Source organism: Pyrus communis, chromosome 13 (genome assembly GCF_963583255.1).
Source record: "Pyrus communis chromosome 13, drPyrComm1.1, whole genome shotgun sequence".
Classification (NCBI taxonomy): Eukaryota; Viridiplantae; Streptophyta; class Magnoliopsida; order Rosales; family Rosaceae; genus Pyrus; species Pyrus communis.
The window spans coordinates 23,402,207-23,414,888 of NC_084815.1; the positions used below are offsets into that span (position 1 = coordinate 23,402,207).

Here is a 12,682-nt window from a genome sequence, read left to right on the forward strand (position 1 = left end):
CTCTCCTTCCACATCAAGTCATACTCTACGCCGAAGATGGCAGTGATGCAAGCGGCCGAGCTTCAGTGGAAGACAATGGTGGAGGGCATGCACCTGAAGGGAAAATTCAGAAACTACTTCACTGTGTATCACACCACCAAATACGCGGACAAGGGAGTTGGAGGAAGGATGATGCTGGGATTGGCACTTTTGCTGTCTCAACTGAGCGAAGGGCCATGGAAAGGCAAGGTGATCGTTTTTGGTAATTCGGCCAAAGATCAGCCGCTGCTATGTCCGATACAAGGCAAAGATCTCAAGTACAAGTGCGAGTTTATGACAACAATGGAGTCCGACTTGTTTGTTGATTACGAGAAGTTGTTTGATATTCCGGAAGTGGCTGCCATTGCAAAGGGGAGTGTGAAGCCAGAGCAGATGATCAAGACGGTGTTTGTATTCAGCGAGTCCCTAAGATTTAGCGGCATAGACGAAAGCCAGCACGACAATACGGAGAAAGTTTAAGGACAAAGGGTACGGAGATGATACGGTGCCACACATTCTGTTTTGGAATTTTGGGGACTTGGAAGATCCATCGATGCCTCCTAAACAACATCCAGGAGTTTATGAGTATAATTTGGTCAAGGTCTTCTTGGATGATGGTGGGGAAATTGTCCCACGCCATCTCAGGGAGGCTGCCCTCTCGGACAAAGATTACCAAACTCTCGCTGTTGTCGACCGAATTTCAACTGATCAATTAATCCTCAATCCATTGGATTGGGGTTGGATTGGTCTGATCTCATTTACTGTTTTTGTTTTTTCTTTTTTGTTGATATTTCGTCACAAATTACATTATTTATAGTCTCGATATTCATGGTTCTCTAAGATGAAAACCCCGAAACTTATTAAATTTTACTTTCGTTGTGCCTTGTTAATTATACAGCAGTCACTTGCCTTTCAATTCGTCTAGAAATTACTAGCAATTACGTTCACTGGGGAAGTAAATAACTTTTACAAGTTTATTTCTTAACATGAAAGAACACTATTTGGTTGTAGATTACATTGGAAAATTGACAAACGAATCATTTTTTCTTGCTTTTAATAAATGTGTTGTAGCAAAAGGAAAAGCACTTAAATTTTTGCCGAAAAGCAGAAGGAGAAGCACTTAAATTAGCAAAAAGTCACCATTCTTGTCTAAGATGACTGGTTCTATCTTTTGCAACGAATATTGACGATTTAATGGCCTTAGTAACTAAAAATACTTTTAGAGGCGATTTATTTCGTTGCTAGCCGCTACAAAAGGTCTCTTTAGCGACGACTTCTTTTGTTGCGGCTAAAAGTATTCTGTAGCGACGATAATTGATGCCGCCGCTAAAAGTTGTAAAAGAAAATTAATCTTCCCCCGTCCCCGTACCAATTAGGTTTTTTTTTTCATACACAGTGGGAATTTTGGAATCTCCACCGGTATGAACAAGAACACAATTTCTTAATCATTCGTAATTACAAACTTCACATTACATTTTTACACTTCGAATTGTTTTTGGGTTTTTGCAAAAATTCGTGAAGATATCTAAAGACAGTCCCTATAAAGCCAGTTAACAGCTTCCCAAAAAGATTCTTGACGGTTGAAACGCAAAAGTTTCAGTCCCGTGATATATTCTGCTGCCAAGCTGCATCGAAAACATTGATGTAAGGGATGGAACACCATGGAAGTGAGAATCAAATTGTAAACAGAGAATACAGTTTATATTCGAACTTGCTCTCCAGCAATGTTATGCTTTTTAATTTCTCTTGATGGTAACAATCTACCGACAGCATACTTAATGAAGCGGGGTTTTTCTGACCTTGGGCGCGAGATCAGTATAGCATTAATGCATTGGTCACCAACTGTCTACATTATAAGATCGTCTCCACAAGAAAGGCGGCAGCTTAAACCTGCTAATCAAAATCAAGGGAAAGTAAAAACAAACCAAAAATGAAAATCTTCACCAGCAAGCAAATGAATGAACTCATAGGTCCCAAAACTGATGGAACAAAAAAAGACAGGAGATTCGAAAACACATACATCCCTTTAAAATGAAGAATTGCACAGCTTCGTGAAGGCGTAGACAACGTTGAATAAGCAAGCCTATGTACCTAATGTCCCTTGCACCAGGGGAAATGACAGAAAAAAATAGAGAAAAACATCAAAAGCAGGACTGAAAATTGTATAAAGCAAGACAAAACAAATTCATAACTATTTAAACAATTGAAAACAATGATAAGATTACTGAAATTTCATGTAGAGATTAACAAAGAAGGCTCTCATACAAGTTGACTATTAAAGATCAACATGATAGATACGGCATGGGCAAACACAAAAAAATCCAGTAACTAGAATAATTCATTACGGAAACTCATCAGGAGACCGAGAAAAATAAAATAGGAACTGAGAGTCAGATTCAGTTCAGCATAAGCAGATACCTAAAGTTGGTTGGATATATATATCTGTGTTGTTGAGCGCCACCAGGAAGTGATAATGCATGACTAGTGGTCTCGTCCTCCGCTTTTCCATTTCCTCATCCAATTCCTCTGTTGATCCTCTTAACTCCTCCTCCACCACCTCGCATGTTTGTTTCCTCTCTTTCTTAACTGAATAATCTTCATCGCTCTTCGTGATCAGCCTCTCAACTCCATCATCCCTATGTCTATCTGACCTGCTGCTACTCCTTTCCCACTCTCTCTTTACGTTATCCTTGTGATCTTTCTTACACCGTTTCCTATCACTCTCCCTAGCATCATCATCCTCATCTACATCCATCACCCTGCAACCTTCTCTTTTGACCTTCTCCCTCTCCTTATCTCTAGTCCTATGACTATCTCTCTCCCTATCTCCTCAATGCCACTTCTCTACATCGTACCTCTCGTCCTCAGAACAATCACAAAACTTGTCTCTCACGGAACAACTATCACAATCTCTCGTATTTCTATCTTCCCCCCTATAAAGCCTCCTCCCAATTCCTCTCCCTTTCGCCATCTCTATCTCGAAAACCACTTATCCTCTTCGATTCTCACTCCTTCCTAGGTTTATATTTGCCCTCTACCATTGCAGTTCCTCCTACAATATCAATAGTCCTCTGCAATTCACACATAAAAATCACTCCCTTTTCTGACTTCTATACAATTCAGACCGACCCAATCAAGCAACAGGAATCCAATTCGAACAAGAAAACACTAAACAAAACGAACCCTAAATTCAAACCGAGTCAGAAGTAAAACAAATTCGTCTGTTATTTTCCAAATTTAAGAAATTTCGATCCAGGAGAGATTGATTACCTGATTGTGGTAAGGGGGTAAACGCAAAATTAGGGCAGATTGATTTCTTCGGCTCAACTGAATTTGATCGAAACCGGGTCGGGTTTTTTGTTGGGTTACTTAGTTGGTAGGCCTATTTTGGGTTAACAATTTTAAATGACTTAACTGTTCCTCTTTAGTCTTTCCCATAGAAAGTTAGTTTTTAGTGACGGGATGTAGAATTTGAACTTAGATTTTTTTTATTTTTAAGGAAATGGATTCTCTCTAGATTTCTTTTTCCTAATTCATTAAGTTTGAGGATTCGGACCATTGAAATTTGATCAAACAGTTACAAACAGAAATCCACTTTAAAAGTTATAATAATTTTAGCCGTTAAATCAAATTTCAATAATCTGGATCCCCGAACTTAGTAGATTAGGAGGAAAGGATCTGGAGATGATCCTTTTCCTTTTTTTAGCATATTAAAAAGAAAAGCCACTTAGTACAACGGTTTAGTGGCATTTTGTACTAAGTGGCTTTTCTTTTTAATATAATAAAAAAGGAAAGTGATCATCTCCAGATCTTTTCCTTCTAATTCACCAAGTTCGGAGATTCGGATCATTGAAATTTGACCAAAGGGCTACAAACAGAGATCCACTTTAAAAGTTATAATAACTTTAGCCGTTGGATCAAATTTCAATAACCTGGATCTCCGAACTTGGTGGATTAGAAAGAAATGATCTGGAGATAATCCCTTTCCTTTTTTTAGCATATTAAAAAGAAAAGCCACTTAGCACGCTAAGTGGCTTTTCTTTTTAATATGCTAAAAAAAGGAAAGGGATCGTCTCCAGATCCCTTCCTCCTAATTCATCAAGTTCAAGGATTCGAACTATTGAAATTTGATCAAGCGGCTACAAACAAAGGTCCACTTTAAAAGTTATAATAACTTTAGCCGTTGGATCAAATTTCAATAACCTGGATCCCCAAACTTGGTGGATTAGGAGGAAAGGATCTGGAGATGATCCCTTTCCTTTGTTTAGCATATTAAAAAGAAAAACTACTTAGTACAACGGTTTAGTAGTATTTCTCTTCACTTGTAAGTGAGAGGTTTTAGGTTCGATTTTCATCAAAGGCAAATTTGAACCACATTATTGCTAAGCTATTGTGAGGCTAAACCCAACCCCCTCCATATTAGTTAATGTAGATAATATTGTTTGTTAAAAAAAAAAAAAAAAAAAAAAAAAGATACCATCGTATCAACGATTTTATTCTGAAAGAAAAGAGTTTCCTACCGAAAGCCAAATAAGACATGTCACAAATGTTAAGAAAAATGTGGGGTTGAATAGCATTTTACTAATATTAGACAGTCAACGAAATTGTCAGTCATTTATATTGAACAACTGCTAGACGACGCCATGGATGAAACATTACCATTTTACCGTTTAATAATTTATTACTCTTGATCGCACTATTATTGAAGAGGTGCTCAGCAATCTGATCGATAAATATAACATAAATATTCACACAGTTTCTCAAGTTCACAAATTAGTGGCTACAAATAAAAGAGTCTTAAAAATAGAGAGCTCCAAAGTAGTAGCGGAGCTAATATGGGGTCATTGGTTGCTCATGATCCAAACAACTTAACAATTGCTATGTATATTGACTGTGTAGTTGTATTTGATCCTTATAAACTTTCATGGCAAACTAAATCATAACTTCCGACTTCTTTTCATTTTGTTTTCGTTTATCATCCACGTCTTCTTTTCTCTCTTTTTGTGTGGAACTCTTTTGTGCGAACCAAGTGCTCAATGAAATGCTTCATTTGACAAGCTATGGCGATTTTCAAAGTTACTCGACAGTTTCCTACAGCCGCCCTTGAAAAGCCTCTCTATTCATAATAGTTGTCGACATACGTTTGTGTAAACTTTTGGCAAATGTCGGGAGGAATTGGCAACTACCTATCAGGTGCTCGAGAAATGGTCCAATGAAGTATTTTTTGGTCAAAGTTATGATTTCATTATTTGAAAGTCTTGACTCCGCCACTGCTCCGAAGTAAAAATCGTTTAGCCAAAACTATAGTTAACACCAGAAAACGGCCAGAGAGAAAAGGCAAATAGAAAGGTAAAGGGAAGAAAACCCAACCAAAAGCTAAAGATGAAGGATGATGATGAACACGTATCCAGCATGGGCAAATCAATCATTAATTTCACTGCACCAAGAAGGCAAAAGAACGGCAAAGCAAGAAGACACAAAGAACACTTTCGCCATTTCATAGTTAATGAACACTGTCGGGAAAAATTGAGTTTTAGTATATGTAATATTTCGTTCTGTATCTTTCAAATCATAACTCGTTTAGTTATGTAATTATGACTTGATAAAAAATGATCTTGCAATATTAACCTAAAAAAATATTGGTTTAGATTATGAAAAATATTTTGGAGCAGGCCGAGACAAGTGGTTAGCATCATATTAAATTGGGAACTATTTAGCGCTTTGCACATGTTAGTGAAGTATTTATATAGTATGAGATCCTTAGATTTCAGTTTCAATTTATGAACACAATTTTATTATGAGATCGAAAATTGAGCCATATGGTTTCGTCTTGATCTTCTAGTTGCATTGCGTGCATCATCTCATCAATCATCACCATGAATGAAAGTAGAAAAGCTACTTCTACAAAAAGCACTTGTGGAAAGATGAATCAGAGATGATAGGGTCTACCACTACATTAATACCAACCCTATTGGATTTTACAGACAGCAGCTGTTCTTAAAATGGCAACACCTTTGGAGCACGAACGTGATACCAACAGTCCCTAAAGCCTTTCGGAGATTCGCGATCATAGTAGTTTTTCCTGCAACCACATTATATATTTTTCATTTTGAAATATTTTAAATAACATATGTTAAAGGCTTCACAGAAACTGAAATTTGTTGAGAGTATCAATACCACATTGGAGAAATGAAGGACCATGCATGTACTTACAAGTAGTTTGGCTACTCACCATATTGCCAATTTATTTTATGGTAGAACCTGAACCCTATTCATGGTATCAGAGCAGGTTGTCCAATATCGGAAAAAGGAGGAAGGAGGGGTTTTGCAAGCGTATTGAGAGTATATATCAATCCCAAATCGGGAAATGAGGTAGAAGGAATATTGCATGTTCTTATAAGTAGTTGAACTAGATTTTGCGAGCATATTGAGAGTATCAATTTCATATCCGGAAAAAGAAGTAGGAGGATCCCACTTCGGGGAAAGGAGGTAGGAGGGATATTGCAGTGGGAGGGATATTGCATGTGCTTATAAGTTTGCTTAGAGCAAGTCCAACGTTGTTAAACGCCATGGGGACCGGCTGCTCTGCAACCCAAATCATCAGCCTTCCTTGCTCCACCCCATGCGGGCAATTGGGCTAGGGGCGGGCTTGTGGGAGAGGGGAGGCACGAAACTTAATGAGTCTTGCATGTTCACCGGCAAAAATGAATCCAACGGAAAAAATTAATTATGTTAATAAAAAATGTCAAAAATTAATAAAAATTCCAAAAAATGTTTAAATTTAAAAAAAAAAAAAAGATTTTTTTTTCTTCTATAAATACCTTATCATTATCTTCCACCTTACACCACAATTTCATATTTTCTCAAACTCCTTCAAACACATTCCAACTTTATCTCAAAGTTTCTACATACTTTTGTTTCCAACCTAATCCTTGATAGAGCACCAGTGGAAATTGAAACAAGCTCAAGAAAATTAAGTTCATTTAGTGTGTTTTTTTTATTTGGTGTGTTTATGTAAATTTAGCAAAATCTATCGAAATATATCACCAAAAATTGTCCTTTCAGATAATAACACGTGGCCCAACAAGACGGATTAAAAATCCTATCCGAAATTATAAATAAAATTATTTTTTATTATTTTATAAAATAAAAAATACTAATATTTTATTGTCTATTGTCATGACTATTCAGTTTAATGATGAAGATATAAAAAACAATTACTGTTTATTAAAGATAATTACTATTCATTGAAGGGGACTCCATAGGCAGTTGCTCTGGGAGCCTTCCAACACTGGAAGTGCTCTTATGAGTAGGACTAATGGGTGGGCGCCAACGCTTAAAGCATATGCAAGCAAAAAACTTTTTTTTTCTTCTCTTTTACACGTTTTATTCTGCAGAATAGGCAATAGCTTTGCTGGTTGGGTTTTTTGTTCTTGTTTTTTTTTTTTTTTTGCAACTTAGACACGAAATGACAACCATAGAGGATTTTGACAACAACAAAAAAAACAAAAAACAAAAAAAAACAGACAACCATAGAGGATGATATGAAATATTCCAATGCTTTGTCTGGATGCCTTTCAAGTTTCCGATTCTGATGTCGTAAATTGTCCTAGTTCTTATCGCAATTTCCGGATTCATATAACAAACACACAACCGATGATGTTTTTGTGTTTTTTATTCCACAAAAGAGTGAGAAACCAAAATATTTTGTGATTCTTATGAAATCTAAAAATATACTAGCTAGTGAAATTGGTGGAGGATAAATTCAAAACGCCATGGAACAAAGTTATAGATTCTAAGGATTTGAGACTAGCTAGATTCTATAAATAAAGATTGCCTGCCATAGCCATAGGTCGAGGATTTCTTGTGTGTAGACCAGTCCCTATATTAGTATTTCTCTTATCACGTAGTAAAAGAAATATTTTCTTAATTATAATTTTAAAACATTCCCATTATGTAACACACGATATTAGTATCTCTCTCATCGCCTCCTGATTTTTTATTAGATTTCTCGTATTATAAGAGCCAGGTGATTTGGACCAACTAATAAATAAAGGATAATGTTAAGGTGACCAAAACTTTAAACCTAATGATCTGTCACTAATAAGAAATAAGCATGTTAATAAACACATAAGTAATAATTCAACAATCAATCACCATATCATTTGGTTTACAGATTTAGTTTAAAAGTTTTGATCTCCCTAACATTACGTATAAATAAAAGTTTGTAGATGGGAAATGTAAGTGATTTCACGTCATGGATGAGAAGGTTGGGAACTTGGGACATGTTTTGTGCCGTACCTGAAATGTTTACTGTTTTGAGGGGAACACTCAAGTGCCCCATCCACTATACCAAGTTGTGCTTTTAAAAATAGGTAATACTAGAGAAACTAAATTTAAAGATAAAATTTGTAAATTAAATTATGGTAACACTCAAGTACCCCATCCACCATACCCTTCAAAAATCTCTCTCTCTCCCCCTCTCTCCATTTGCTTTAAATTTGGTTGTGCTGCATGAAAGCCAAAGTGTAGAGAGCCAGTAATATTAAAAGAGAAATGGGGAGTTCTCATGAGCTTGCAAGAAATGGTCATAAAGATGTTTCACTTCAAGAACTTAGTGATAGGCTTGCTGAGTTTGCTCAAGTAAGAGGATGGGAACAATATCACAGCCCCAGAAATCTCCTTCTAGCACTAGTAATCACTCTCACCCATTTAGAATCTTATCAATTTATTTACTTTCTTATTTGCGATATTTTTTTTCTCTCATATCAGACATGAGGTAGGTCAGTTGCCAGGTCAAAGTAGTGAGTCTACCGCTTGCCTGTAGACTATAGTAGTTTAGAATATCGTCATGGTAAACAGACAAAAGAACTTATATATGGCATGTGTTTGTGCAGGTGGGAGAGGTTGGAGAACTGTCTGAAATTTTCCAGTGGAAAGGTGAAGTTGCAAGAGGGCTGCCTGACTGGACTTCTGATGACAAAGAGCATTTGGAAGAGGAGCTCTCTGATGTTCTGCTCTACCTGATTCAACTCGCAGACGTTTGCGGACTTGATCTTGGACAAGCAGCTCTCACCAAGATTGTCAAGAATGCAAGAAAATACCCCGTTGCCGAGCAAACAGCAGCTTCCACCAACTAGCTAAGCTCAAAATTAAGAACCAGCTCTATATGTTTGGATCCTCTTTTTTTTTTTTTTTTTTTTTTTTTTTTTTTTTTCTGGGTAATGTTAGGGAGATCAAAATTTTAAATCAAATTTGCAAGTCAAATGATGTGTCACCAATAGGACATAAGCACATTATCAATGCTTAAGTAGTAATCCAATCATCAACAATCACATCATTTGATTTGCAAATTTGATTTAAAAAATCTGATCTCCCTACCATTACCTCTTTTTTCTATATGTATTTTGGTAAACTCTTGCTGCTTATATTTTCTCGAGTTAGATTGTCAACTATGATCAAAGTTTTGTTTTTGGAGGAATCTACTTCCTTATCCTTCTTAATAATATCTGAGCTGGACTTATTTTTTATACAAACAATATTCTATCATAAACTCATCTAAACTATGGGGAGGGAGATCGAATATGGGTGCGGAGGGAGAAACACATTGATCCAGCCAACTTGAATAAACCTACGTCTGCTAAGCTGGAGTTTAAACCCAAGTGTGCCAGATGGATCAGTTGAACATTGTAGTGATTTCATTTTACTGTTATTATATATATTGGTTAGGGTTGATAATCTGCAGTGCAAAACTGATGATGCAGTATTTAATCTAGGCCATTACTTTAAGCTTAGCAGAGTAATTAGCAACAACAACAACAATAATAAAGTTTTTTTTTACTAAGTGAGGTTGGCTATATAAATTTTAGAACGCCATTGTGCTGGGAAATGTGCCACATCTTCCGTTAGATCCAAGTAATTTAAGTCTTTTTTAGAGTCTCTTCCAAAATCTTCCAAAATCTTCTTCTAGAGTTTAGATTTCCTTCTTTATCCAAATGGTATGTGAGCGCAACTTGACAGATTGTCCTTGTGGTCATTTTAGTTGCCTTTTGATTAAGGGCCAACCATCTAAAGTGGAGCAAATATTACATAGGTTAGGCTAGCTTATGATCACAGATTCACAAGCCACAACGTGTGTCTACCATGTTGTGATTAGTGAAAATACATAGAGATTATGATCTTATCGCAATATAGTTAGTGTGTGGTGGGCTTCGATTTTAATTAATTTATATTGTTGTAACAGTATTCCAAATTAATAATATAATGTTATGTGTTTTAACTGTCTTATGTGATAATAGATTATTAATTTGAAATACTGTTATAATAGTGTACCTAGTGTAAATAAGCCTCCCTATTTGCCCAAGGGCCAAATAATAGGGAACGAGCTTTGCGGCCTCAAAACAAAACGATCGTCGTCGTCCCCAACCCAATCATCCCAAGTGAAGCAGATATATAGGTCATTGACCATCGCTTCCTAGTACTCTAATCAACGCATTATTAATTTGAGATACCGGTCTAATAATGTATCTGGTGTAAGTAAGCCTATTTGCCAGTGGCCAGGCCGATCATCCAAAGTGTAGCAAATATAGGTCGTTGGCCACCGCTTCCTAGTAGTCTAATTAAAAGGGTTGTCTACGATTACCATGTTGTGATCATTGAAAGCCAATGGGATAATGAAAACCTTAGCCAACAAAGTTAGTGTCTGGTGGGGAAAAAACTTAGGTTAGCTAGTCACACTTTATCCCACCTTGCTCACTCACATTAATCTCATGTATGTTGTGATTCATCCAACCCCGTATTGACTCCATTCGTGATAATGTGGGAGCTTGTTGTGTGGCAGTCGCACAAGTTTGATTATATAATGTCCTTACTAAAAAAAAATTTGACGTGACGGGGTAAAATTTGGATTGATTTCTTTGGAGATACAAAGCTGCAAATCTAAAATTTAAAGTGCAAGTGTAAAAGAAAAAAAATTGTATTAAAAAAAAGTGTAAAAGAAGATTAAAATCATAAAGTGTACTATCTTCTTTTATATTATCTATAAATAAATATATATATATATATATTTTACATTGTCATTTTTTTTTTTTTTTTGCTTAAAAAGGGGACAACTGATGGCGAACTACATTATTCCAACCCTTTTAGGCTCAGAGAAGGCTAGTTGGGAATTGCATTTTACCCATTACAACAACTAAATAGATTCACAGCTTATAAAGTATCGAACCTAAAACCTTTTTTTTTTTTAGATAGTTGTTTGCACTTTTTACTGAATCGCTTGTCGTGGTTACACGTTGACAATTTTGAACTTACTTAAATTTTTCCGACCATGAAATGATAGAAAATTGTTGTTTGTCACTTTGAAAAAGTCATTACACAGTCTTTTAAATTTAAACGCGGTTAGAATACCGAATGACTATTTCAAAACGTTATTAATAATTTCCAAAAACTAAAGCTTAAAATATGAGTTGCTTTGGGTGTGAGTTTCAATAGGCTTACTTTAATCTTCACGGCAGATCCATGAAAGTGAGACCCAAGAAAGTGATGTAACAATGTAGTCATTTAGCAAAAACGAAGGGTACTTTTGTAAATCCAGCCGCAAAAAATAATAATAAAATATAAGTTTTTTATGCGAAACAAGAAAATGACCACTTTGCACCTTGAACTTCTAGATTTGCTCTGCTTTGCCTAAATTTTGTCAATTCTATCAAGTTGGAGTTAAACTTGATGACGTGGAATGAACGATGCTAATGTAATATCCATTGAATCCGGATCCTCGTTGGATTCTCTTTACGAGGATTCAACGAGAATTCTGAAGATTCGTGAATTTTGTCTGTTGATCATACATCATGCGATCAGAAATTATTTTAAATATTTTTATTTAAAATTAAATACAAACAGTACTCGACAAAAATTTACCGCACAATATACAATGAATGGATACGATTCACGGATCTTCAAGATCCTCACCAAAAAGATCCAGAGAGGATCCTGTTGGGCATCCATTGGGCATAACGGAGAAGAGCATTTTTGTCAAATCGTCAAATCTCCTTCCTTGTTAAAGCATGCCATGAATTTTTAGCCTAAAACCATCACCCAGAAATTGAAAATTTAAACTCAATAATATGGCAGCCATATTAACAATTAAGTGGGTCATACTTATGCCATGTTAGAGTTTTAAAAGATATGTCAAAAAAACTAACGAAAAATGCCAAAGTGAAGCAAACATTAAGTTTCAGTGTAAAATGACGAAATTTGATTTTCAGAGGGTAAAGTAAGATCAAAACAGAATTTGAAGAGAAGTTGGAAAAATAAGCCTAAAATAAAATTGGGAGATCAGGACCCAAAAGGTCAAGAAAATTTTCATTGTGTTCATAATACGAGTGATACATCACGAGTTATTATATAAGTGGTGCCGTTTTATTTTTTAAGTTCCTAATTTTTTAGCACAAGTATTTCACCACTTGTATAGTGACATGATGTACCACTCTGTGTTCGAAGCCCACTAAAAAAATCTCACTAGAAGGTCGACATCAACTTTAGAATGAAAAAAATCATAAAAGAAAAGTATGATAGTTGATAGGATTTTTACAACCCACAAAAGTACAGATAAAAACACTTAAATACTTGCGATGAGCAATTATATTGGCTTGATGTTGCACATAAG

The 12,682-nt window shown here is 35.7% G+C and overlaps 1 protein-coding gene and 1 long non-coding RNA gene across 2 annotated transcripts; one reads left to right on the forward strand and one right to left on the reverse strand.

The window, feature by feature from the left end:
* Nucleotides 1-1,380: 1,380 nt before the first annotated feature.
* LOC137711894 (uncharacterized) lies at nt 1,381-3,333 on the reverse strand. Its single transcript, XR_011065163.1, has 4 exons — nt 3,289-3,333; nt 2,039-2,109; nt 1,818-1,908; nt 1,381-1,643 (listed from the first exon to the last, which is right to left on the reverse strand). It is a non-coding gene; the product is annotated as an uncharacterized lncRNA (long non-coding RNA).
* A 5,190-nt stretch (nt 3,334-8,523) lies between these two features.
* Nucleotides 8,524-9,549, forward strand: LOC137711946 (uncharacterized). The gene is made up of 2 exons (XM_068451098.1): nt 8,524-8,712; nt 8,916-9,549. Exons 1-2 carry the CDS (start codon nt 8,575-8,577, stop codon nt 9,156-9,158), a joined length of 381 nt encoding a protein of 126 aa, XP_068307199.1. The 5' UTR covers nt 8,524-8,574; the 3' UTR covers nt 9,159-9,549.
* The last annotated feature ends 3,133 nt before the right edge of the window (nt 9,550-12,682 follow it).

Excerpts from the sequence above, each read along its gene's own strand:
- LOC137711946 (XM_068451098.1), top strand. The coding sequence starts at position 8,575 with ATGGGGAGTTCTCATGAGCTTGCAAGAAATGGTCATAAAGATGTTTCA. Across the intron at positions 8,713-8,915 it reads GAAATCTCCTTCTAGCACTA|GTGGGAGAGGTTGGAGAACT; the intron begins GTAATCACTCTC and ends GTGTTTGTGCAG.